This window comes from Typopeltis vanoorti, chromosome 25, assembly GCF_054136105.1.
Source record: "Typopeltis vanoorti isolate ZY-2024b chromosome 25, IOZ_Tvanoo_1.0, whole genome shotgun sequence".
NCBI lineage: Eukaryota > Metazoa > Arthropoda > Arachnida > Uropygi > Thelyphonidae > Typopeltis > Typopeltis vanoorti.
Window position 1 is genome coordinate 1,715,567 of NC_143573.1, and position 23,434 is coordinate 1,739,000.

General features: G+C 37.3%; 1 protein-coding gene across 3 annotated transcripts in view; it reads left to right on the forward strand.

Annotated features, from left to right (window-relative positions):
* The first annotated feature begins 20,667 nt into the window (after nucleotides 1-20,667).
* Nucleotides 20,668-23,434, forward strand: part of ptc (protein patched) — a 313,027-nt gene continuing 310,260 nt past the window's right edge. For 2 of the 3 annotated variants that reach the window (XM_090414810.1, XM_090414811.1), the window contains exon 1: nucleotides 21,388-21,784. In XM_090414810.1, coding sequence (XP_090270936.1) covers nucleotides 21,644-21,784 — 141 coding nt within the window. In that variant the 5' untranslated portion in view covers nucleotides 21,388-21,643. Of the gene's footprint in view, nucleotides 20,736-21,387; nucleotides 21,785-23,434 lie in introns of those variants that run through there. The other variant, XM_090414812.1, reaches the window with a different exon arrangement.

The window sequence follows — 23,434 nt, forward strand, 5'->3', positions numbered from 1 at the left end:
ATCGGAAAAAATTTTGGTCGGCACCACTTTTAAGACTGAACTGATAGGACTAACTATCCCTTCTGTCAGGAGCTAACTCCTTTCTTCCTATTTAGCTGATGACCATACCCACCGTATGCGCCTGGGATTAGAGCTGCATATTTGGTGTCAGCAATTCTAAGAAATAGACGTCACACTCAAAAGCCTCTAGAGCAGGGGTCGGTAACCTTTTTGCAGACTCGCGGGCCACATTCAAATAATCGGGCCGCAAGCATTTAATTAAGCGAAAATGGTAAGTGAAAAAAATATTTCAGTTATCAATTTTTATTATGAAAAATTATTATCACGTAAAAACAATGTAATATATATTATGCATCACAATATGTGTCTCTCTGCTTTATTGGCAAGCATCGATAGAATTTTGGGATATTTTCTAACGAAAATGTGCCCCAAAATCTCGGTTGTCGTCGGATGAAGTCGCCTTTGTTATGCCCACTCATGATGAATCGCACCAAGTTGCACGGCGATATCAAGAAGTATAGGTATAAAATTATTTTTAATTTATTATTCATATTATAAAATGTATTATTTAAATAACTCAACATACGGGACACATGCCATGTAAGTATGGTCAACCTCTTATGGGCCGCCAAAAATGCACGTTTGGGTCGCATGTGCGGCTCGCCGGTTGCCGACCCCTGCTCTAGAGGATTCCGAAGAGGAACTTTTTACAGCTTTCGGCAGAATAAGTCTCCCACCATAAAAGAGCAGTGACGATGGACTTGCGAGGAAAGATTGGAGCCGTGCGCAGGCAATGACAGCGTCTCGACAGAGATACTGTCAACTAGCAAAATGAGGATCGCCATAATTTTACTATTCTTTGCATTGTTGTGGCATGTGTTTTGGAAGTACATTATACTTAAGAATAAATTATATTATATTCCTGTTTTTTTTCATCGATATTTCTATCGCAGCATGAGTAAACAAAACGGCACGTTAACCTTACGACTTAACTACTTTATTTCCGCCTCAAAGTCGAAACCAGTGTGGAAAGTGACTTTAATCTTCAGGTATGTCCTGCGAAGTGTATCGCTATTTTTATCTATAAAATGGAACCCACTGTCGATTGACTATCTTCATTTGTCTAGCTTTCCAAGAAGTCCAATACTGGTACTTGGTACTCTGGTTTTTCCTGTGGAATATCGTTCACTTGGTCTCGTTTTTGGTAAATTCTTTTTATTTTACAAATCATTTTATTTTGAAATGTTTCAACTGTTTAGAAATCTAAAGCCAGTGTGATAAACCATGTAGAGAATTACGTATTGTAGTATATCGCATAACAACTTTTCATTTCTGAAAACTTTTACCAAACCTGGTGGAGCTTCGCTTTTAATCAATATTGGCATTCACAATCACTAGATTTAGATTAGACTTATCATCATCAGAAACATTTTCCGTAGATGCGCGACTAATTACCAACTAAATAATGACGTTTGTCCAACTATTTCTAGGGCAAATAAAAAACAACTCTCCTGGTAAATCTAATTTGTTGGATAAAAGCATTTCAGCCTAAAATCTCCCGCAAATGAAATAGAAAACTTGGACTACAATTACGATGTAGTCCAAAACCAAAGGACGAAAACGATTTCTGAAGATGGCAACCGCAAATTCAGAGGAATCAGTTTGCTGCAATTTGTGTAACTGATGATTTCGAGTAGAAAGGTACACATTCATATTTTCGAATCGCGCGCAAAGGGGTCACGTGGTAGCACTCAACAGGATAAAAGGCAGCACTAAGCGAATTGTGTTTGAAGGAAACGCTTTTCTGAAGGAATAAAGTTGCAAACTTCATGTCTTGCAATGTCTCGAAGACATCATCTAGATCAGGGGTCGCCAAAGTCATTTGCCCGTCGACCCCTTCAAGCGTTTCTTGACTTTTTATCGACCCCCCTGTATTTTACTATTACGTAATTATAATAGGACAAGCAAAAAAAGACGCTTATGTGAGTTTTTAGATTGTTTATTTTATAATTACAGTATTTATTGTATGTATAATATAGTATATATTATTATATTACTATTACTACTACTATTACTATCACTAGTAATATCACTGGTATTACTAGTGATATTAATAAACTACTGGTATTAATATCACTGGTATTACTAGTGATATTAATAAACTACTGGTATTAATATCACTGGTATTACTACCAGCGCTGCTCAACTTTTCAACATAGAGGAGTTTAGTTCGTGAATGAATAATGATTGAATTATAATATGTATGTTGATGAATTTTAGAACATTAATGCTCACGTGTATGTCGATGCGCAAAAATGAGACTGGGATCGAATACTTGTATCAGTAAATAAGAACCACGCACGTGGTGCAATCTCGCTCCCACTGCGCCGGCCGGCAGGAACCACCAACATCCGTTTATTGGTAAATACATCATTTTGGCCTACTTGATTGGCCTCAGTAACTATTTTCATGACCTTACTCCATCTTACAGGTCCATGAATAGGACCTGTAAGATGGAGGTACTGATCCCACCATTCACTCTTAATTGCGTTGTCATTACCTCCATGTCTTTTGTCATGGAGGTAATCAAAGTTAACCGAATTAAATATTACCCATACAATGATGTCTTATATTTTTCTGTCGATCCCCAATCGACCCCTGAGCCCGAATCAACCCCTAACAATGTCATATCGAGCCCAGGGGGTTGATATCGACCCCCTTGGCGGCCACTGATCTAGATTATTTCGCACAAGGAAGAATTATTGGAAAGCTTGAATAAGGCCACAGAATTCTGATATTGCCAGAGAGTTTGGAATCTCACATAGCGTTGTATCCATGTTCTGGGCAGCGTTTCAAACCAAAATATGCTCCATTCAAGCACAGATACGCGGATAACTCGACAAACTGTGGCAAGACCCTTGCGACAAGTAGGCCTATAGTCTGCGCCTCTTTATCCACAGCTCATCGTAGAACACGTTTTCAACGAGGTAATGTGCTCTTTACGTTGTGAAAGTCATTTTAGTCTTTCCTCCAATTCTAGACGACGTTTCATCTGGCGTGAAAGTGGTACTGCGAGTGGTACCATCGCGAGAACGTTTTTGAAAGGAATAGATACAGCAGTGCTGAGGTTACGGTGTGGGGAGGCATTATGCTTAATGGACGCACAAGTGATGGGAAAAGGGACTATGACTGCGAACGATATTGCAGCAAAGTTCTTCAACGTCATGTTCGATTGTTCCGTGGTGCTGTAGGCGAAGAAATAATTTTTATGGATGGCAATGCCACACCACATCGTACACGAGCAGTGGAAATACTTCTGGCGACCGAGGATATTAATCGAATCAAGTGGCTAGCACACTCCCCAGATTTCAACCACATAGTTTGAGACGCAACAGGGAAAGCCACTGCTACTCGAAATTCCCCTCCAGAAAACAAACAAGGCCTTATCCTTGCTCTGAAGGAGGAGTGAACCAGTTTTCCTCAAGTATTCCTGAATCGTTTGATGTTAAGCATGGTACGACGTTGTGAGAGCTGCATCGTAGTTTGAGGTGGGCATATTCCATACTGAAATATCTCTCTGCATAGTTTTCTTTAATGCTGTACAAGGTGCATTATCCTGTTGAAAGATGGCACTGTGGTCGGTAGACCTCCTGCAGATATGGATGGAGATGGTCGGCTAACAGGTCTCTCTAGCTTTCACCATTCAGTGTTTGTGGGATGATAACCAACTAACCTAGGACGTGCCAGGAAAAAGCTCCCCTGACCATAACACTACCCCCACCGGCCTCTTGAATCACAACTATGCAACCAGGGGGGGGGGGATAGGGCTTCATGCTATTTACGCCAAATGCGAACCCGGCCATCAGCATGGTGCAGCAGGAAACGGGACTCATCTCTCCAAACGACCTTCCATCTGTTGAGGATCCATTGCCGACGTTCTTTGGCCTGGCGAGGCGTTGTTTGCGATGCTTGACCGTCATCATAGGTACCCCTGTTGGTCTCTGGCTGAGGAATCCCAGGCTAAGCAAGGTATGTCGCATGGTGCACATGGAAACAGGTCGAACTTGCCCAGTTGTATTGGCGGGTGAGCTGTGTAACTGTTGCACGTCGTTGCTGAGATACCAGTCGTGACACCCGACGCTCACCTCTAGGATCAACCACGCGTGGCTGACCAATGTGAGCCCTTCTGGTGGATGTCTCGTCATCGTTAATCCTATCATGGTACACCCTTGATACAGTAGTACGGGAGCAACCAACAAGTGCAGCTGCTTGCGAAATACTGGCACCTGTCCTCCGGGCCCAACTGTCTGACCCCGGTCAAATTGGTGTAAACAGGTGTATACATAAAAACTAGTAAATTAGTAGACTAAACAGTAAGGACTAACAAAGATGACAACTGTTATGCAGTTATAGAAGAGACCGGTAGTATTTTAAAATATTTCTAGGCAGTTGTTCAGAACGTTGTACATGTTTACTCGTGCACGTGTTTGCCTAATGAAAGCTAGAATGTACTCAGACTAGTTGATACTTGAGTTAATATTTAAATGTTTAGGATCTAATTGCCATTTCCAGAGACTCAGTTTTTTCTCTCCATTGTATCATAGCAACCAGTTGCAGATTAAGCCGGCTTGGGGCCCCTGCGGTAAAATTTACGGGGACGCTAAATTTGTTTATATATGTATATGCTACAAAGAGAACTAGGACTTGACTATAACAAAAAATTAAACACACATGATATGTGATGTAATATTTTTATTTCGAAACATTGCAATACATTTTTTTGCAGTAACATCAGGTATAAAATATACTAGTATTTAAATATTAAAATTATAACAATAATAAAATATTTTAAAGAAAAAAAAATATTTAAGTTGGAGTAAAAAGTTAAGTAAAATTTTTTCTCGAGTTTTCTCTAGAAAATTCATTAATTATTTTCGAAGTGTCGATGCTATTTAATACTTCTTGTTCCATATACAATAGCGCCATTCTGTTTAACCTTTCTTCTGGCATTCGTACTTCGGTAGTTTTTTACCCTTTTTATGACAGAGAAAGACCTTTCACCCGATGAATTGGAAATAGGAATAGTCAAAAAAAAATTTTAAATAATTTCTACATTTGGAAAAGTTGATGCTCAGGCCCCTTCAAGATCGGGGCCCCTTGCGGCCTCCATCTACGACACCCGCTTGATCCGTCTCTGATAGCAACAGTGTAATAATTCCAATTTATCCCATAAAACTTGATGCATCATTTGCGAAGCGTCTTGTGTGTCAGCTGAAGAGAGCGCATGCATGAAAAATCTATTCAATATCTTTAACATATTCTTCATTCAATGTGTGTGTGTGTGTGTGTGTGTGTGTGTGTGTGTGTGTTATACGAGGGACGTCCAGAAAGTAAGTTCCGATGGATTGTTAGAGAAACAAAAAAAAATTTATTGTAAATTAAAGTAGACATCTTTCACTACTTTTCAACATAATTTCCGCCATTGTTCAGGAACTTATCATAACGGGGCTCCAAGAGTTGTATACTTTCGTCGTAGAAGGTTGCCGCCTGTGACGCAAACCACGCATTGACTGCTTCTTTGACGTCGTCTTGAAACTGTCGGCCACCAAGGAAAGATTTCAGATGTTTGAACAGGTGCAAGTCGCTTGGCGTGAGGTTAGGGCTATATGGGGGATGATGGAATTGTTCCCAGCCGAAGGTGGTGAGAAGTTGTGTTACGCCGGCCGTTATCAATTGAGGTAAACCTCAATAATTGCCGATGAATTTCAGCTACTTTAACGTTCCTCGCATTCAAGAAACTGATAACTGACTTAATTTCACATGCGGCGGGCGATTCGATTTTCTTAGACATTATAAACACACACCAAGAAGCGTACACACTGCGAGAATGTCAGAAAATGATGTCATCTTGCTAACGAATCAACAAACTCAGCACGCATGCGCACCATCGCGATCGCAGCGCTGCAGTGAGAATATTTAAAAACGGAACTTACTTTCTGGACGTCCCTCGTGTATGTGTGTATGTATATATATATATATATATATATATATATATATATATATATATATATGGATAGGCTTGCGCCAACTATCAGTGAGTGACGACTAAGGTTGTGTAGAGATATACTGGTCATCTTCTTCTACTACGCGTTATTCCCGCTTCCCATGCAGGGTCCGCGTGTTACTTCAGATGCGACTTCTTGTTAGTACTACCCCCAACCGACCCGTCGCCTGGTCTGCCACTGGGGGGATATATTTTTGACTGTAGAGGCGTATGTTCATGGGGCCGGTTTGCCTGTTTGCGGGAGGATGAAAAACGCCAGATAAACTGGCGGAAAAAACCCTACTGACCGCGCCCAAGACCGGCTAACTTGGCTATGCCTGAGGAAGATCCTCAAATTCCTCACGTCTACAACGGGAATCGAACCTGGGACACTCCTTCCCCAGGCATATGGTTGCGAAGCGCAAAGCCACTAGGCTAACCGCGCGGTAGAGATATATTGGTCATCGATCTTCAAAAAAAGTCGGGATAAAACGTCTTCGCCTACTTCCTTTGTGGAATAAAAATCATTGCAGAATCAATGTATTATTTTTTTTCTGTTTATTTCGAATCATTGGTAAAATTATAACATGAATTGCTTCTTTGGACGACGGAATTTTTTAATGAATGTATTTCTATAAAATTTGTTGGATGATTTCTCCGCTGACTGTTTTAATGGCAAAATTGGGCACAACAGCATTATATTCATATTGCAATTAAACTTTCCTGATTCAGTTGTGATAATATGAATGCTCTCACAACTCGAATAATCGAATCGTGACAGCATTCATTTTTTTAAAAATTCATTTATAATTTTTTTTCAACAATTCTGTACGATCGTTTTCTTATTTCTTAGCTTATAATAATGCCGACATAATTTTGATTTGCCTAATTTTTCCTATTAAAATGGTCCAGCTGAAATGACTCAGAGAATTTAAATAGCAAAATGCGAAATTCCATCAATATTATTTCAATCGTTTTACCATTTTGTTGGAGGGAGTGGAGACGGTAATTTTACAGTGTCAATATTTGAAATGTTAAATTCCATCCAGCCTCAGAATTATGACAATAGATAATTTTATTCGATTTTTTCTGCAAATAATCAGATTGAAGCAAAATTATGTCAAACTGGTTCTGTGATGTGTTTTATTTAATTTCGCTAACCTGATTTTGGAATTACTTTCTTACCGGTGAAACAAATCTTGCAGGTGTTATGCATTTGCGAATTGCATCTAACAATAATGCCTTTAAAAGCATACTAGACTCGCTTATTTTATGCATTTCGCCAGCGTAAGAAACTGTTACATTCGTTTGATCCTCTTTCCATGGCCAAGTTATTCCAGCAGCCTGCATGAATAGAATTTAATGAAAATTTGTTCTCGAAATCCTCACGAAATTAGCAGTTTTGTGAGGATTTCGAGATTGCTAATTTAGAATTCAGAGAATTCTAAAATCGCATGATTCCCTTTGAATAATCTGCGTAAGTTAAATTTCCCACAGACATTTCGAAAACGAAGACAGTTTAAAATTGAAATGTAAGAATATCAAACTGGATTTTCGTTCTTCAGCGTATCTCACGTTCGAGACGCACTGATAATTTTTTTTTTTTTTTTTTTTTTTTTTTTTTTTTTTTTTTTTTCCGGCATAATTTCAGTTTTCATTGGCGAACGATTGAAATGATTATATTACGGATATGCATGGTTATTTTAAGTTTTGGCAATGCATTTGACAGAATATCATGCAGGAAGTTATTATTTAAACTCAAAGGGATGAGTATGCTTTTAGAGGCTTGTGGTATGGATCGGAGAGTGGCTATCTGACAGGCACCAAATAGTGAAGTATGGGGGAGCTGATACTAAAAGAATGACGATCACCAGCGAATTTCATCAGGATTCTGTACTGTACTTGAACCACTACTAATTTATGCATTTATAGCATTGGAAATGGTCTAGAGGGGGGAAATATGCGAAGTTAGGTCAAGCGATAAGGCATATTATTTAATATAGAATCCCTACAGGCATGTATTGAATAGACTTGAACAGACTGATTCTAGGCGCAAATGTTAGTGAGTGTCAGTTTAATGTTGTCAAGTGCAAGATTTGGGGACTGAAGACATGCCAGAGCGCGTATTATACACTATCTAAACGAAATTATCCTGATGCCTGCTCATTCCAACTCTCACTCCGATATGAAAAGCGTTAATATGGAGTTGGTCCATCTTTTGTGATATAACAGCTTTGAATCTTTTGGGAATTCTTTCCACCAGAGTTTCACTTATGGCTGAGTAATTCCCTTCATTTCTTCCAGAAGAGCATTAGTGATGGCGGACGATTGAGCCTAGCTCGCAATCGGCGTTCTAGTTCATCTCCCAAGTGTTCGTTGGGATTGAAATCGGGGATTAGTGCAGACCACTCAAGTTCTTCAACACCCATCTCATCAAACCATTCATGCACAGACTTGGCTTTTTGTGGATGGGGAAATTATCATGTTGATACAGGAACGGGTCTTCGCCAAATCGTTGCCGTAAAGTTGAAAGCGCAGAATCGTCTAGAATGTCATTATCGGCCGCAGCGTTAACATTCCCCGTCACTGGAAATAGAGGAAGGACCCATCCGGAACAATGAAAAACCCCAAACCGTGATGCTTTCTTCACCAAACTTTACATTTGTCACAGTAAGGGGCAATCATCTTGATTGTAAGTGAAGCGGCACTCCCATGGACCCCTAGCTGGATCTATCCTCTCCTTCTTCTACTTTGAGGAAGATCCACTTACTTTAATCTTTCCTATAAGACCTTATCAGCCAACTCTTCTTACTTTATGACCCTTATGCTATTAGACTACTCGAGGGCCATGGGGTCTTTTCATTTCTGGCCTTACAACTATGCCCTCTCTATAAACCTTACTATATTTCTTCTATAATCTACTCTTTCCCCTTCAATATACCCTATTCCTCCTATGGGTTTAAATTCGGAAGAAGGCTAGTTCAGAAGCCTTATGGTAGCAGCCCTACCACTGAACTATTCCATCGTCAGGCTAGTCCCCTGACATGGAGAACATAATCCTACTTGTAAGCTGACAGAAAAAGATAATCGGATTGAATCTATGGGAAACGACCCTGGAATGGAAAAGGGAAAACAAAAATGGAAGCGACAAAATATAATACACATAGCAAACTGGAATGTAAAAGGAATAGCATATAAAGAAATAGAATTAGACCAGTTATTAAATGAAAGAAATTTTAAAATAGCAGTAATCACTGAAACAAAAAAGAAATTAAAAGGAACTATGAGAACTGAAAATTTTAATGTGATATACAGTGGAGTTGACAGAGACCAAAGAGCACAAGCAGGAGTCATGCTTTGGATTCATAACTCTCTTTCAAAACAGTTAAAACATTATAAATTATGGAATGAAAGAATAATAGAAGCTAGAATAAAAATAGAGGCTATTTAACAATAATTGGTTTATATGCCCCAGAAGAAGGAAAAGAACAGGATAATATTGATTTTTATAATCAGCTACAAAACATATATAATAAAATAAATAAAAATGATTACATAATTTTAGCAGGAGATTTAAATGCAAGAATTGGAAACACGAAAATTAATAATAATATAGGAATACATGGAGAACACACTCTAAACAGAAATGGTAAAAAATTGATTGACTTTGTAGTTTATAATAACCTAAAAATAATGAATTCCTTCTATAAACATAAAGACATACTTAAATATACTTGGGCAGCAAGAGGATGGAAATCAATATTAGATTACTTCATATTAAATGAAAAGACATCAAAATTTTCACTAGATGTTAGAGTTCACAGTGGATATGAAATAAGCAGTGACCACTTCCTTCTTAAAATAAAATTAAGATTACCACCTAAATGGCTACAAGTAACAAGAACAGAAAGAAAAATTGAAACATTTGTTTATAAAACTAGACTATTGAATGACACAAATATACAATGGCTATATGAACAAAGAGTTAACCAATCTCTAGATAAAATAAAACAAAATGAAGAAATAGAAATAGAATGGCTTAATATAAAAACGATACTAAATGCAGCAGCATATGAAAGCTTAGGAAAGACCAAAAAATTCAATAAAAGAAAAAAACTGAAGATCTGGGATGATACAATCAAAGAAATAATTAAAAAGAAAAAAGAAGCCTATCACAAATGGTTAAGCAGTAAAAGATTAGAAGATGAAATAGAATATAAAAGAATAAGAGCCATAGCTAAAAGAGAAGGCAGAAAAAGACATAGAGAATCATGGAATAAATTTGTTTCTAATTTAGAACATGATTTATATAAAATAAGACCCAATGTATATAAGATTTTGAAACACCTAAATGCAGATACCACAGAAAACATAAAATTAAACACTGAATTGAAATTAGAAGAATTTTTAAATTACTACACAGAACTGTGGACAGACAAATATTTTAAAAAAGACAACTGGCAAACAATTAATGAAAAGGAAATAACTGAAGAAGAATTAGAAATCAGCCTGAAAGAAATAAGAAACGGAAAATCACCTGGAGAAGATAAGCTAGGTTCAGAACTATATAAATATATAAAATTTATATAAATATTATTTATATAAATTATAAATAATAAGAGTCTTTCTTTGAACAAGATTCAAAGAAAGACTCTTATTATTTTTAAATAAAATTTACTCAACTGGTATCCCCCCAATAGAATGGAAATAAAGCAATTGATTCCTATCTTTAAGAAAGGTAATAGAGATGACCCTAAAAACTATAGAGGTATCAGTATAGTAAATTCCTGTTACAAAATATATAGCAGAATCTTAAATAACAAACTAATGAAATATTCCGAAAACTTTATTCTAGAGGTACAGAATGGATTTAGAAAAGGACGATCATGTATAGACCCAGCCTTTTGCCTAAAATTAATAGTAGAGAAAAGAAGAGAATATAATTTAGAAACACAAGTGCATTTACTGACTTTGAAAAAGCATTTGACAAAGTTAAAAGAAACATATTATTTAACATATTAAAAGAAAGAAAGACAAATACCAAATAATATCCTAAAAGCTATCACAAGGATATATGAAAATAATCAAATACAAATAAGATTAAATCATGAGCTATCATGTACTAGAGAGATAAACCAAGGGGTCCGACAGGGATGTCCCCTCTCAGCAACTCTTTTTAATATCTACTTAAATGAAATAATAATAAAATGGAGTAAAAATTTACATCAAGGAATTAAACTTTCACCTACAGTTAACTTAAACACTCTCCTCTTTGCAGACGACCAAATAATAATTACAAATTCTGAAGATAACTTACAGAAAGCTATTTTAAATCTAAATGAAATATCCAAAGATTATGGTTTGATAATATCAACGAAAAATCAAAAACTATGGCCTTTAAAGGACAAGATCCAGCAAGAACTAAAATAGTAATAGATAACAAGATCTTAGAACAGGTGAATTCATTTAACTACCTAGGATGTATGATCACATATGAAAAAGATATAAACATAAAAATTGAAATATTTAAAAATAACAGGTGTAATTAACTCTATATTTAAACCAAACCTTGTTCAAAAACAAACCAGACTAAAAGTATACAATATATTAGCCTTACCGGTCTTAATGTATGGAAGTGAAATCTGGACAATAAAACAAAAAGACAAACAAAGATTAACAACAGCAGAAATGAAGTTTATGAGAAAAACTGCAAAGTATACCCTATTTGATCACAAAAAAAAAAAACGAAGATATTATGAAAGAATTAAACCAAGAACCAGTAATAGAAAAAATTAAAAAATATAAACATAAATGGATGGAACACGTTCAAAGAATGAAAACAGAAAGATTACCAAAACAAGCCTTAAAGTACAAGCCATTAGGAAAAAGAAAACCAGGACGTCCTCTTAAACGATTCAACGATGACTTCTAAAGCCGGAACAGGCCATGCTAGGCCTAAATCCTTGATACGTATGATGATGATCATGTTGATATAGGAACGGGTCTTCGCCAAATTGTTCCCGTAAAGTTGAAAGCGCAGAATTGTCTAGAATGTCATTATAGGCCGCAGCGTTAACATTCCCCGTCACTGGAAATAGAGGAAGGACCCATCTGGAACAATGAAAAACCCCAAACCGTGATGCTTTCTTCATCAGACTTTACAAGAGAACGCTACCCACCCAAATGTTTACATGCACATTTGGGTGGGTAGCGTTCTCTTAGCATCAGCCAAAACCCATATTCGTTTCTCGCATTGCCAGATGATGAAGCGTGATTCATCACTCTCCAGAAAACGCATTTCCACTGCTCCAGAGTCCAATGGCGACGAGTTTTACACCAACACACACACATACACACAAAGCTTACCGTTGCTCTTGCTGATATTTGGTTTGTGAGCGGCTGCATGACCATGATAGCCCATGTTCAGATCCCGACGGACAGTTGTGGCGCTGGCGTTGCTTGCAGAGACATTTCGGAACTCTGTAGCGAGTGTTACTACCGAGGACGGGCGATTTTTTCCCCCTCTCTCTCGGCGGTTCTGCTCTGTGATTTTGGGGCTTGGTTGCGGTTGTTCTGTTATTACTCCTAGGCGTCTCCATTTCACAATAACGTCACTTACAGTTGATCGGCATTTTCAACAGAGCAGAAAAATTCCGAACTGAGTTGTTGCAAAGGTGACATCTTATGATAGTGCCGCGTCGAAAGTCGCTGAACTCTTCAGTACAGCCCATTTGATTGTTCATATTTAGTATACTCGTATTTAGATTTTGCAAAGGCTTTTGATAGATTTCCACATGACAGACTAGTAGATTGGAACAGATGGGGTTGGATACCAGATTAGTGCGTTGGATTGGAGATTGTATGTCTGATAGGTATCAGCAGGTTATGTATGGCACTGGCAGTCCGTACATAAGCACTGCGACACTGCAGCACCCGCAAGGAAAAAAATAAAAAAATAAATTTTGTTTATGTTTATAAATAATAACAATGCTGACAACATTATATAAATGCAATACAACATGTTAAAGGCTACAGCTTATATTTCGACATTGATTGAAGAGTTAATAATTGGAATTGTTCTATTAACGCTTTAGATTACGAAACAAATGCACTGCGATCTAACGCGGATATTCGTTTGCGCTTGTCATTGAACGTTACGTCATTCCCAACTGTAACTGCTCAAACGGCACTGTATCTTATGCTTCCGCGCGTTATTTCTGTGAGATATGTGAGTGGTGAACTATTTTTTGTAAATCTTATTTTAGTTTGTTAAAATAACATACAATTATTTATTTATTACAGATACAAGGCTGAATTATGACGAGTGTCACTGTTGAAAATATGAAAAGAATTATATTTTTTCATTTGTTTCGTGTAACGATAATTGCGATCTAATGCCGATATTCGTTTGCGCTTGCACCTAGGTCATACGATACACTGCCGTTTGGGCAGTGTATCATGCTTCCGCGCATTATTTCTGTGATATGAAACGCATATTATTGGTGAGTGTTCATGGTGAACTATTTTTTTGTAAATCATCTTATTTTATTTTGTTAAAATAACATATAATTATTTATATATTATAGATACAAGGCTGAATTATGACGAGTGTCACTGTTCAAAATAATTATATTTTTTCAATTATAATTAGGATGCAGAGTATTGGATTGGTGGGAATATTTTAGAGTAGATGGAAGAGGTGAAAGATCTGGGGATGATGGTGGATAGGGACATGAAATTTCTTGAACAATTTTGCTAAAATTGTCAAGTCAACACAGCAGATTATGGGAATGATGTGGCGAACACTGACGTGTAGAAGTAGGCTTGTTTTGATTCCATTGTGTAAGACTTGTCTGGCCGCATATCAATTACTGTGCACAGATTGGTCACAAGGTTTTCAAAAAGATGATGAGATGTTGGAGAAGGTTCAGAAACGATTGACTAAGTTGGTTTTTGTCTCTGGTAGGTGGAATATGATGACAGCTTGAGAGAATGCAAAGTACAGAGCCTGGTGAATAGAAGGAAGAGGGAATACATGATCGAGACGTATAAGTTGGTAAGGGATAATTATAGAATATCTGGAGACAGGGGGAGAACGAGAGGCCTTTCCTGGAAGCTGTATAAGGTGGGTGTGCACAAGGTGGTGAGGAGTAGATTTTTTGCTTGCAGAGTGGTGGATGATTGGAATGCATTGCCTGAGAGTGTGGTGAGTGCAGGGACAGCGAATGCATTTAAGTCGAGTTATGATGAGTCGTGCATGTCAGAGTGGGACCTCCTATGACGAGTCGCTTGACTCCATGGAGGTTTGTTGATAATAATAATATAAAGATTGAAAGACCGTGCGCTTCCATTTTTAACTATATGAACCATGTTTGGATGTATATACACTGTTTGGGAAGAAGTCAATGGACACCATAGTGTGAAGAACAAACAGCCATGGCGTCCACCTTAATAAGATGTAGGACCTTCTTTCGCTACGTTGACCGCAGAAATCCTACGGGGCATACTTTCCACAAACGTACGATAGCAATCAATGGGAAGTTTGGACTATTTTTCCTGTAGGCATGTAATGAGTTCCTGAACTCCCTTGACCTCACCCTACGCTCCAGTTCATCCCACAGACGTTCAATAGGGTTGAGATCAGGGCTGTATGGAGACCAGTCAAGTGTAATGACGTTCATGTCCACAATTCCGCAGTTACAACAGCAGCCTTAAGACATGGTGATGCATTGTCTTGCTGAAAGAGACAATGGTCAGTTCCGAAGAAACGCAATTGCGTTGTCCAGAATGTTCAGATGCCTCTCGGAGTTCACTATTCGGGGAAACCACAAACAGAGGTCCGAGGTCAGACCAGGAAAATCCCCACACTCATCCATCTGCTCGATAGAGGGTGTAGTGTGATACGTCTCTCCACAACACAGCTTTCGAGCTCCACGTCCCACTGTATAAGCTCTTTGCACCACTAAAGTTGACTCTGTATGTTGGTTCGGTAATGTGGGGCTTGCATATTGCGATCCTACCATAGATATCCATGTTTTCAGCCTCGGTTCTGAATGTTTTTGTGTAGATTCGTGTTCTAGTCGATACCCGAAACTTCGCATTCAACGTGTCGGCCGACGAATGGCGGTTTTTACATATTATCTTCGTAGTACCCTGCGGTCACATTCGGTGAGTGTGATGGGTTGTCCACTGCGGTTAGCACTTACCGTGCGTTAATCCCTGCGTTTCCATCTCTGTATGGTAGCACTGATGGTTTAAATAAATTATAATACCAGAATAAACTCATGTAAATTATTTTTTTATTAGTATAAGTTTCGCCTAAGTATGAAAGGCATCTTCTGTACAAAAAAAAAAAAAAAAAGCGAACCGAAAAATAACTGATAATTCCAAAAGGCGCCACCTAAGTAGCTAATGTAAGATAACTATAAAAAAAATTCATTAAATTTCTTTAATTTATTAAACATAATTATACAAATATAAAGTTTGGAAAGATTAGCTGATTTAAAAAATACAATCTCCCACAAAGGGAATAGACGTAGACCATCGGATCTGTTTAAGTTAGTAGAATAAGTAGTTTCACATATTTATAAAGCCGTTCCACGAGGAACCGACTTTTGTGAAGGACTTTTCTTGTTAGATAAAAAAAATGGAAATAATATGTAATTCTTTCTGTAATAGTTCACCTGAAGAGCCCAATGAACTATTAGAACATATTATTTCCTTTTTTATCTAACGGTTATAAGAATTCTTTCATCAAAAGAACTTTGAAGTTTTTAAATACAGAAGAAATAACTCTTATTCCTATTCCTTATGTCCAAGGCATTAGTGAACGCATAACGAAAGTTTTAAAACCGCTGAATATTTTTGTTACCTTAAGCCCCATCAAAAAAATCTCCACCTTTCTCGCTTCTCATAAGGTCAAGCTTCCACATCTCAATTATCGAGGTGGCTACCAGATTTTTTTGCTCTTGTGGGTTATCTTATTTTGGACGAAAAAAAAATCTGCTTTTATTCGGCTAGAAGAGTTGAATCCAGACTGGCCCAATTCGTTGAGCCAGTCTGGATTGCGGAGCATGTTATCAACACTCTACATAGAGTTCATTGGAACAAGACAAGAGTCCTTCACAAAAGTCAGTTCCTCATGGAATGGCTTTATTAAGAAACATGTGAAACTTTATTTCACTTTCCTAACTTAAATAGATCCGATGATCTACAGCTTTGTGGGAGATTACATCTTAAATCAACTAATCTTTCCTCACTTTATTTTATTTAATTGTATAATTTTTTTAAAAAGTGTGGAAATTTAATTATCTTTTTTAGTTATCTTACATTAACTACTTAGATCGTACCTTTTGGAATTATCAGTTATTGTTCGATTAGCATTTTTACATTCTTGTACTGAAGATGCCTTTGATACTAGGCGAAAATTATACTAATAAAAAATAATTTACTTGAGTTTATTCCGTTATTATAATTTATTTAAATATGCTTATTCACGGTATTTCCTTATTCAAACAAATTACTAATTGTTGACCTGGGATGGCCAAATTTGTCAACAATTTGAGAAACAAACAGGCCTTCAACATGGCATCCTATCACTACACCTCTTTCAAACTCCATCAGTTGCCTCGTCATAGCTGGGACACAGTTGCAATGACTTGGGAGCATCGTCTTCTTCCAATTTATACCGGCTATAAACACGTAACTCGTTACATGGCGCTATGTACCTTGCCCATGGGGGGGTGTCCATTAACTTCTTTCCAAGTAGTGTAGTCATATCCACTACTAACAAGGATTGTCTGAATGATAGGGCATGAAAGAATTACTGAAGGGGACAAAAGAAAAGAGTGAGAGATTTAGGATAGTGAGTCTGTTGCCGCGGTATGACAGAGTAGAGCTGAGATGGAAGGTCAGAATGATTCGATGCGTAGGTTATGCAGGAGGAGGAGTGGTGTGGAGTTTGTGGATGTGTGGAACGAGTTTTACGGGCGAAAGAACTCTAACAAGAAGAAGGTTTTTCATCTGAATTGATTTGGTGTTTGGAGTCTGGAAAAAGTGTTGCTGAATGAAGTGAAAGTGGATGAAACTAGAGCTTTTAGACGGGTGTGGAAGCTGTTGAGTGGATATGCAGACGTCAGTGAAGCAGCTGAGAGTAAGAATGTGTATAAAATGCCTAAGTACCTCCTGGTAAACTAGAATGGGATAGTTAGTATAAACCGTCAGGACAGCGGTGGGTCTAAGGGACTTTTGCACATTATGTACACTAATGACAGGAGCATTTGGAACAAGCAGGAGGAATTTTGGCATTGAGGTTATTGGCGTTAGTGAGACATGATAGAAGATGATATAGTTAATGAAATAGAATGTGAAGGGTACAAAGTGTTCAGGGAGGATAGAAAGAAATATATGGGAGGAGAAGTGTTGCCACCAATATTGGTGAGAATGATCATATGATCTTGACCTAGGTAAATGTGTGGAATTTTTAGTTAAGAGGGATTACATGGCTGGTACGTATGACAAGCTTAGAAGATTTCTTGGATCAATTCCATGGTATGTGAAACTGCAAGGGCTGGATGTTGATAGCGCATGGGAAGTAGTAAAGGAATGTTTGAGGGAAGTATTGTCAGTTAGGAAAGTAAATCAAGTGGGAATTAAATGGATAAATATTCTCATTAAGCTTGAGCTGCAAAAAAAGAAAAAAATTGTGGAGGGAATTCAACATGACTAGCAGGCACATGAATAGTGTGCAAAGCACAGGCCAGAAGGGTAACCAGTGTGGTAAGAAAGGCAAAAGCAGGGTATGAAAGGAAATTAGCAGTGTAGGCCAAAGATAATTCCAAACACTTCTTTCGATATGCAGCAAGTAAAAGGAAGAATGTTTATGGCAGAATGATTTTAATGAATGCCAATGGTAGGGAGGTAACTGAATCAGTCGAAATAGTAGAATTACTAAGTGAACACTTTGCAAGAGTATATCATCCAGGTGGAGATATTACAATAACGAGAGGGGCAAAGACTTATTTGGGAACTGAGGTAAATGAAACGGAAGTGCATAGCATATTGCAGATCCTTGATATGAATACAGCTATGGGATTAGATGGCGTACCAGCTCAAGTTTTACGTGAAGGTGCTAGGGAATTGTCGGTGCATTTGACCACATTGTTTAATCTAAGTCTTGGCTCTGGGTTAGTTCAAAGAGGGTGGAAGGAGGTTAAAATAGTTCCATTGCATAAAGGAGGATCCAAGACTGATGTAGCAAATTACCGACCGATCAGCATATCAGGAGTTGTCAAAGTATTGGAGAAGTTTGCCAAGAGCAAAATACAAGAACGGATAGGCAGAACTGGGATACTGTAAGCAGGAGCAGCATAGTTTTGTGAAGGGTAGGTCGCATCTCAGTAACTTGCTCAGGTTTTATAGTACAGTGATAGCTGAGTTGGATAAAGGTAATAGGTTTACAGTGATACTGCTGGACTTTACAAAAGCCTTTGACAAGAATCAGTAAACTGCAGCACATGGGGATGGATATAAAGTTGGTGAGGTGAATAAGAGGGCAGTTAATGTAGAGATATCAGAGTAGTTTATTCAGGAGTAGAGTCCAGAAGAAGGCCTGTGACATTAATTTGTACATTAATGATATAGGGAAGGATCTGAGAGGAACTGTTCGGTTGTTTGCTGATGATAAAAAGTTGGGTAGAGCAATAGTTAATACAGATGATATCAAAATTTTGCAGGATGATTTGGATAGATTGGCAGACTGGGCAAAGGATAATGGGTGTCAATTTAATGTGGAAGAGTGCGAGTTTATGTGTGATGAAAAGATTACAAGCTGTATACCATATTGGTGAAACTGTACTCCAGGAAATTGAGGACGCCAGAGACTTGGAAGTGTTAGTGGATAGGGAGTTAAAGTTTAGAGGGCATATTGCAAAGTGGCTAAAGCAGCTCATCAGATTACTTGGTTACTGAAGAATACTTTGACGAGTAGAGACAACCAGGTTATTATTCCTTTTTATCGAGCTTTGATAAGACCCCATCTAGATACCGCGCAAACGTTGGATAGTGTTGACATGATGTTTAGGGTCTCCCTTGGTAAGGACTCTATGGAGTAGCTCGTAATAATGATAAGCAGAAAAGAACGAAAGAGAAACAGAAGGATTTATTTTAGCTGCTCCAGAACAGGCGTTACAAACCAATGCAATCAAAGCAAAAATTTTGAACCTGAATAATAACAGCAAATTACATTCTGCGATCAGAAAGATGAAACTGTTGAACATCTAATCAGTGCCTGTAGCTCAAACTTGATTATAAATACCCATGATCAAGTGGCCAAAATAATTCACTAGCATGAATTAAATAAATCATGAGAAGTTAAGAAAAGATTCCTCTGCACATTCTCTAATTAAATTTCGAGGGAAAATCAGAGAAAGAAAGGAAATCTTTCTCTCTCTCTGAAGTTTGTGATTACATAAATTTCCTCCTGTTGTGCTGGTACGGTTTCTTCCAAATGTGCCTTATGGTCTTCAAGCGGCAAACGTTGAAAAACATGGGTCCCAAATGGCAGATATTCAAAGTCCTTTAATTTCTCTATTGATTATAGAAACAAGTCGATCGATGTGGTTGAAACTCGAGTTTTTCATCCGCAAACTTGTCTTACTTTTCACTGGGCGTACAGCAGTTAAGCCTTGCGGATTGTCTCAGGTGCAAACATACGTACATGTAAGTAATAACTTTTTTCTCGTTTCAGTGTATCAATTATTATTATTTTAGTTTATGTTCGAAATTAAAAGCGTTAATGTTATTAATAAAAGTGATATATATTTTATTATTAAATGATTTCATAATCAAATATTAAATAATATTTTACAATTAAATTCTGAATAAGCGAGGTCCTTCTACTCTTTGCATGCAATTTCTAGCTAGCGTTTAATGCTCCTTAAATCCCTTACGCGAGGAATGGTTTAGCAGGTTAACATGACAAAGAATTATATTATTGCTTTTTATATTGCAATGAGTCGTGAAGAGCTTTTCAACATAAGGTAAGCTAGACGGAGCTCCGTATTATAACTATTTATTCATTTATTTTCACCTCCAGGAAACGGTAAGCCCGTAAAGGAAACTGAGCTGAGAATACACAATTTACACGCATACATCACTCTCCTCGTAGCCTTGAAGTCGCGATCATATTTATATTCCCTTTCTTTCTTTACTCTGTCATCACACTTTAAGCTCCGATTTCCTCTTTTCAGTAATATTCTCAATTGCTTTACAGATGTGCACAAAAATTTCAATTTTGGTGATAATAAGACAACAGAAATTTCTTGCAATTATTAGTGCTTACAAGATAACGGAATTATAAAATATCGTATATGATTAGTATTAGATTAAACCAAGTAATTTGTAGGTTTAGTTTTTTCACGTTTCTTCCTTCCCAATAAACAAGCACACTGTTCCTAAACTTCATGATTGGCGGTATGTGTATGTGTGTGTGAGAGAGAGAGAATAAATAAAAGCGTAGCTCGTGACCACGTGATATCACGAACGAGGCCACCCAAGTAGAATGTGTTGCTTGCTGTTGTGGACTGTAGGTCGCCACTGATACACACACAGGGAAGTTCTTCTACCTGGGATGAAGGCGTGGCTTGTTTCCATGCGATGCCTCCCCGGATATGAAAGTGTTTAATTTCAAAATGTATGTTTATGTATTAAATTAAAATTTTACTTTGTAAATGGCTTAAATAAAGCAAATATTTTTCACAGGGTTTGTTTAGTTACTTTAACTTTATGCTGGAAAACTTCTAATTATAACTTTGATTTTGCTCTTTAATGTGATAAAGAATTAGTTTAGAACTGTATGGTTTTTATTGATTGATTTTCCTGAATTAATTTGAATTCTATGAATTTGAATAATAAGGAACTATATAATTCAGGGACGCCGCTGGTCTTGCACACAAATGATATCGTTTGAAGTGCCTTTAGCATATAAAAAACTCATCAATGTTCGCATGTTGTTGCATCCAGTGTTATCCTGAATAGTATTTCTTCTTTTATAACTGCGTTTTCTCCAAATGCCTGTTTAGTAACTGCTAGCACATATTCGGACCGAATTGGGTATTTTCTTGCTTTCCCCACAACGTGTGTGGTCTTTTCTATAGTAGCGACCCGTTGCCTAGCTACTACTAATGCAAGGTTCAATGTTAACAGTGGGATGTGGAAAAGAGAGAGCCAATAGGAATGCTTGGCGTCATATCATCCATCTTCCATCGGACCGTAGTAAAGGAGGAGCATGGTATGCAAATGATTCGTTGAAGCTTTCAACGCCGAGTTAGTCCGAGTCCCATGGCTCAGTACGCGTGGTGCTCCATGTGTGTGAGTTTACGATTACGTTCGTTCTGCCGGATTTATGAAATATTGAACATGGATATTGTAATATGTGGTTTAAACAGTTCAGTAGTGGTAGTAGTATTAGCAATAGTGTACATTAATCTGTGAGTGACGATTTATCGTTGAGCAGGTTGGATCGTCTTCTGTTCGCCCAGCTTTACCCTCGCTTTGGCCGTGGGCTTGCTGGACGTACAACATGGCTTCAGTTCAAGCACCATGATCCCAATGACACCTTCATTCGCTTCGTTTCAGGGAACCAGTGTTCCTCAGACAAGGGCATCTCTTCGACCCGACTGTGATCTTCTTACTCGGACTAGCTGGACTGATGCTTCCGTAGCATTATCTCAAATAAATAAGGTAATGTTATATATGCATGTCTAGGTTTTTAGAATTGAAAAAAAAAAAAAGTGTCATGGACTGACGTTAGGCTTAGCTTAGAATAGATCGGATTTTGATAGTAGTTTGATATCGAAACTGGAAATCTAGTTATTTATAATAAATTCTGATATCTCGTAGGCATGTAATTCTTATTGAACTGTGCTATTTTTCAGACGCCTGCATGATTTGTTGATAATTCCAACGGTTTTTCTCTTAAGCTCTTAAATTTGGTTTGTAGAATATTATAGAAAAACTTGAATTTGATTTCTAGAATATTATAGAAAAAAGTAATACCTTATGTTGTACCAATGACTTCATGTAAAGCTTCACATTATTTTCCCCTAATCTCCTTGATGTGAAGCTGTAGGAGCTGATATTAATGTGTGAACATTTTTCTGTGTTTCCATCAGTTACTATGGCCGTATCAAGAGTGATGAGGTTTCTTATACTTTGTCCATACCACTTGTATCTCAAAAGTGGTAGTAAAAAATTATATTAGCGAAGATCTTATATTGACATTAAGGTACTGTTATAGTATAACAGAATAAAGTTGTGATGTCGTACTTTGTAGGTAAATGTGATATATCAAGTAACATTTGATATAGGTCTTTGAGAATCTATTTTGATGACTGTGAACAGCATAAAAGAACTATCCACAGTATCAATGCCATCTAGATAACTTTAAAGGAAAAAAAAGTAATTGGAAGAGAACTTTGAAAGAACATATTCATATAGAGCAACATGTGACTAATTTACATGAGCTAGCCCTTGAAATGAAGATGCACTAAGCTAAGCTGTATCAGGAGATGAGTAAGCCATCTGAGGGAGAAAAAAAAAAAAAACTCAGCAAATTTACATTGGTGTTGTTTGTATGGTGGTTCCTGAAGAAATGATATATAAATCAAAGACTACTTCTGCAAGTGCAGTATTTGCTTGTTTAGAATATTTAAATCTATCATCTAACAGATTCATTGACAAGATAGAGAAGGATGATGAGCATGATATTTGCCAGATACTGGATATTCAAGATAACAAGAAATGAATAAAATATCAAAATTAGGATTATCTCCCATTCATGTTAACCTCCTTAAGTTTGAAATACTTTTATAAAACTCCTTAAAACATGTAACTGAATCATCTTGGCATGTTTGATTCCATTATTTTGAGTCAAAAATACTAATGCAACTGGTGAAGAAATGTCATTAAAATGTTTTCTGATAAACTTAAGTGGTTGTTTTCTTTATCTCTTGGCACTGTGTTTAAAGTTTGGCATGAAGACCTTTTTAAATAAGCTCCCATCATCTGAAGGAGTTGTCAATTTTCTCTCCACCTTCATGCTTCATCTTTATTTTAAATTTTTCAGCTCTGAATTGAAGGTCTCCATTCTTCCATCTACCCTTGTCCTCTGTATATCGAGAACTTCCTCCACTTTACTGCATATTCAGTTCAGTTCGAATGATAAAAATAGGTTGCACTTCTCTTTCTGACTTGATAAACCTTAGGTTATACAAATGAACACAGCTCCACAAGTTTTCTCTGAACTATTCTTTGGTGTGAATCCAGTAACATTATTAACCTCAATGTAAAACTCAATACTTCACCCCACATACTTGCCATTTTGTATAATAA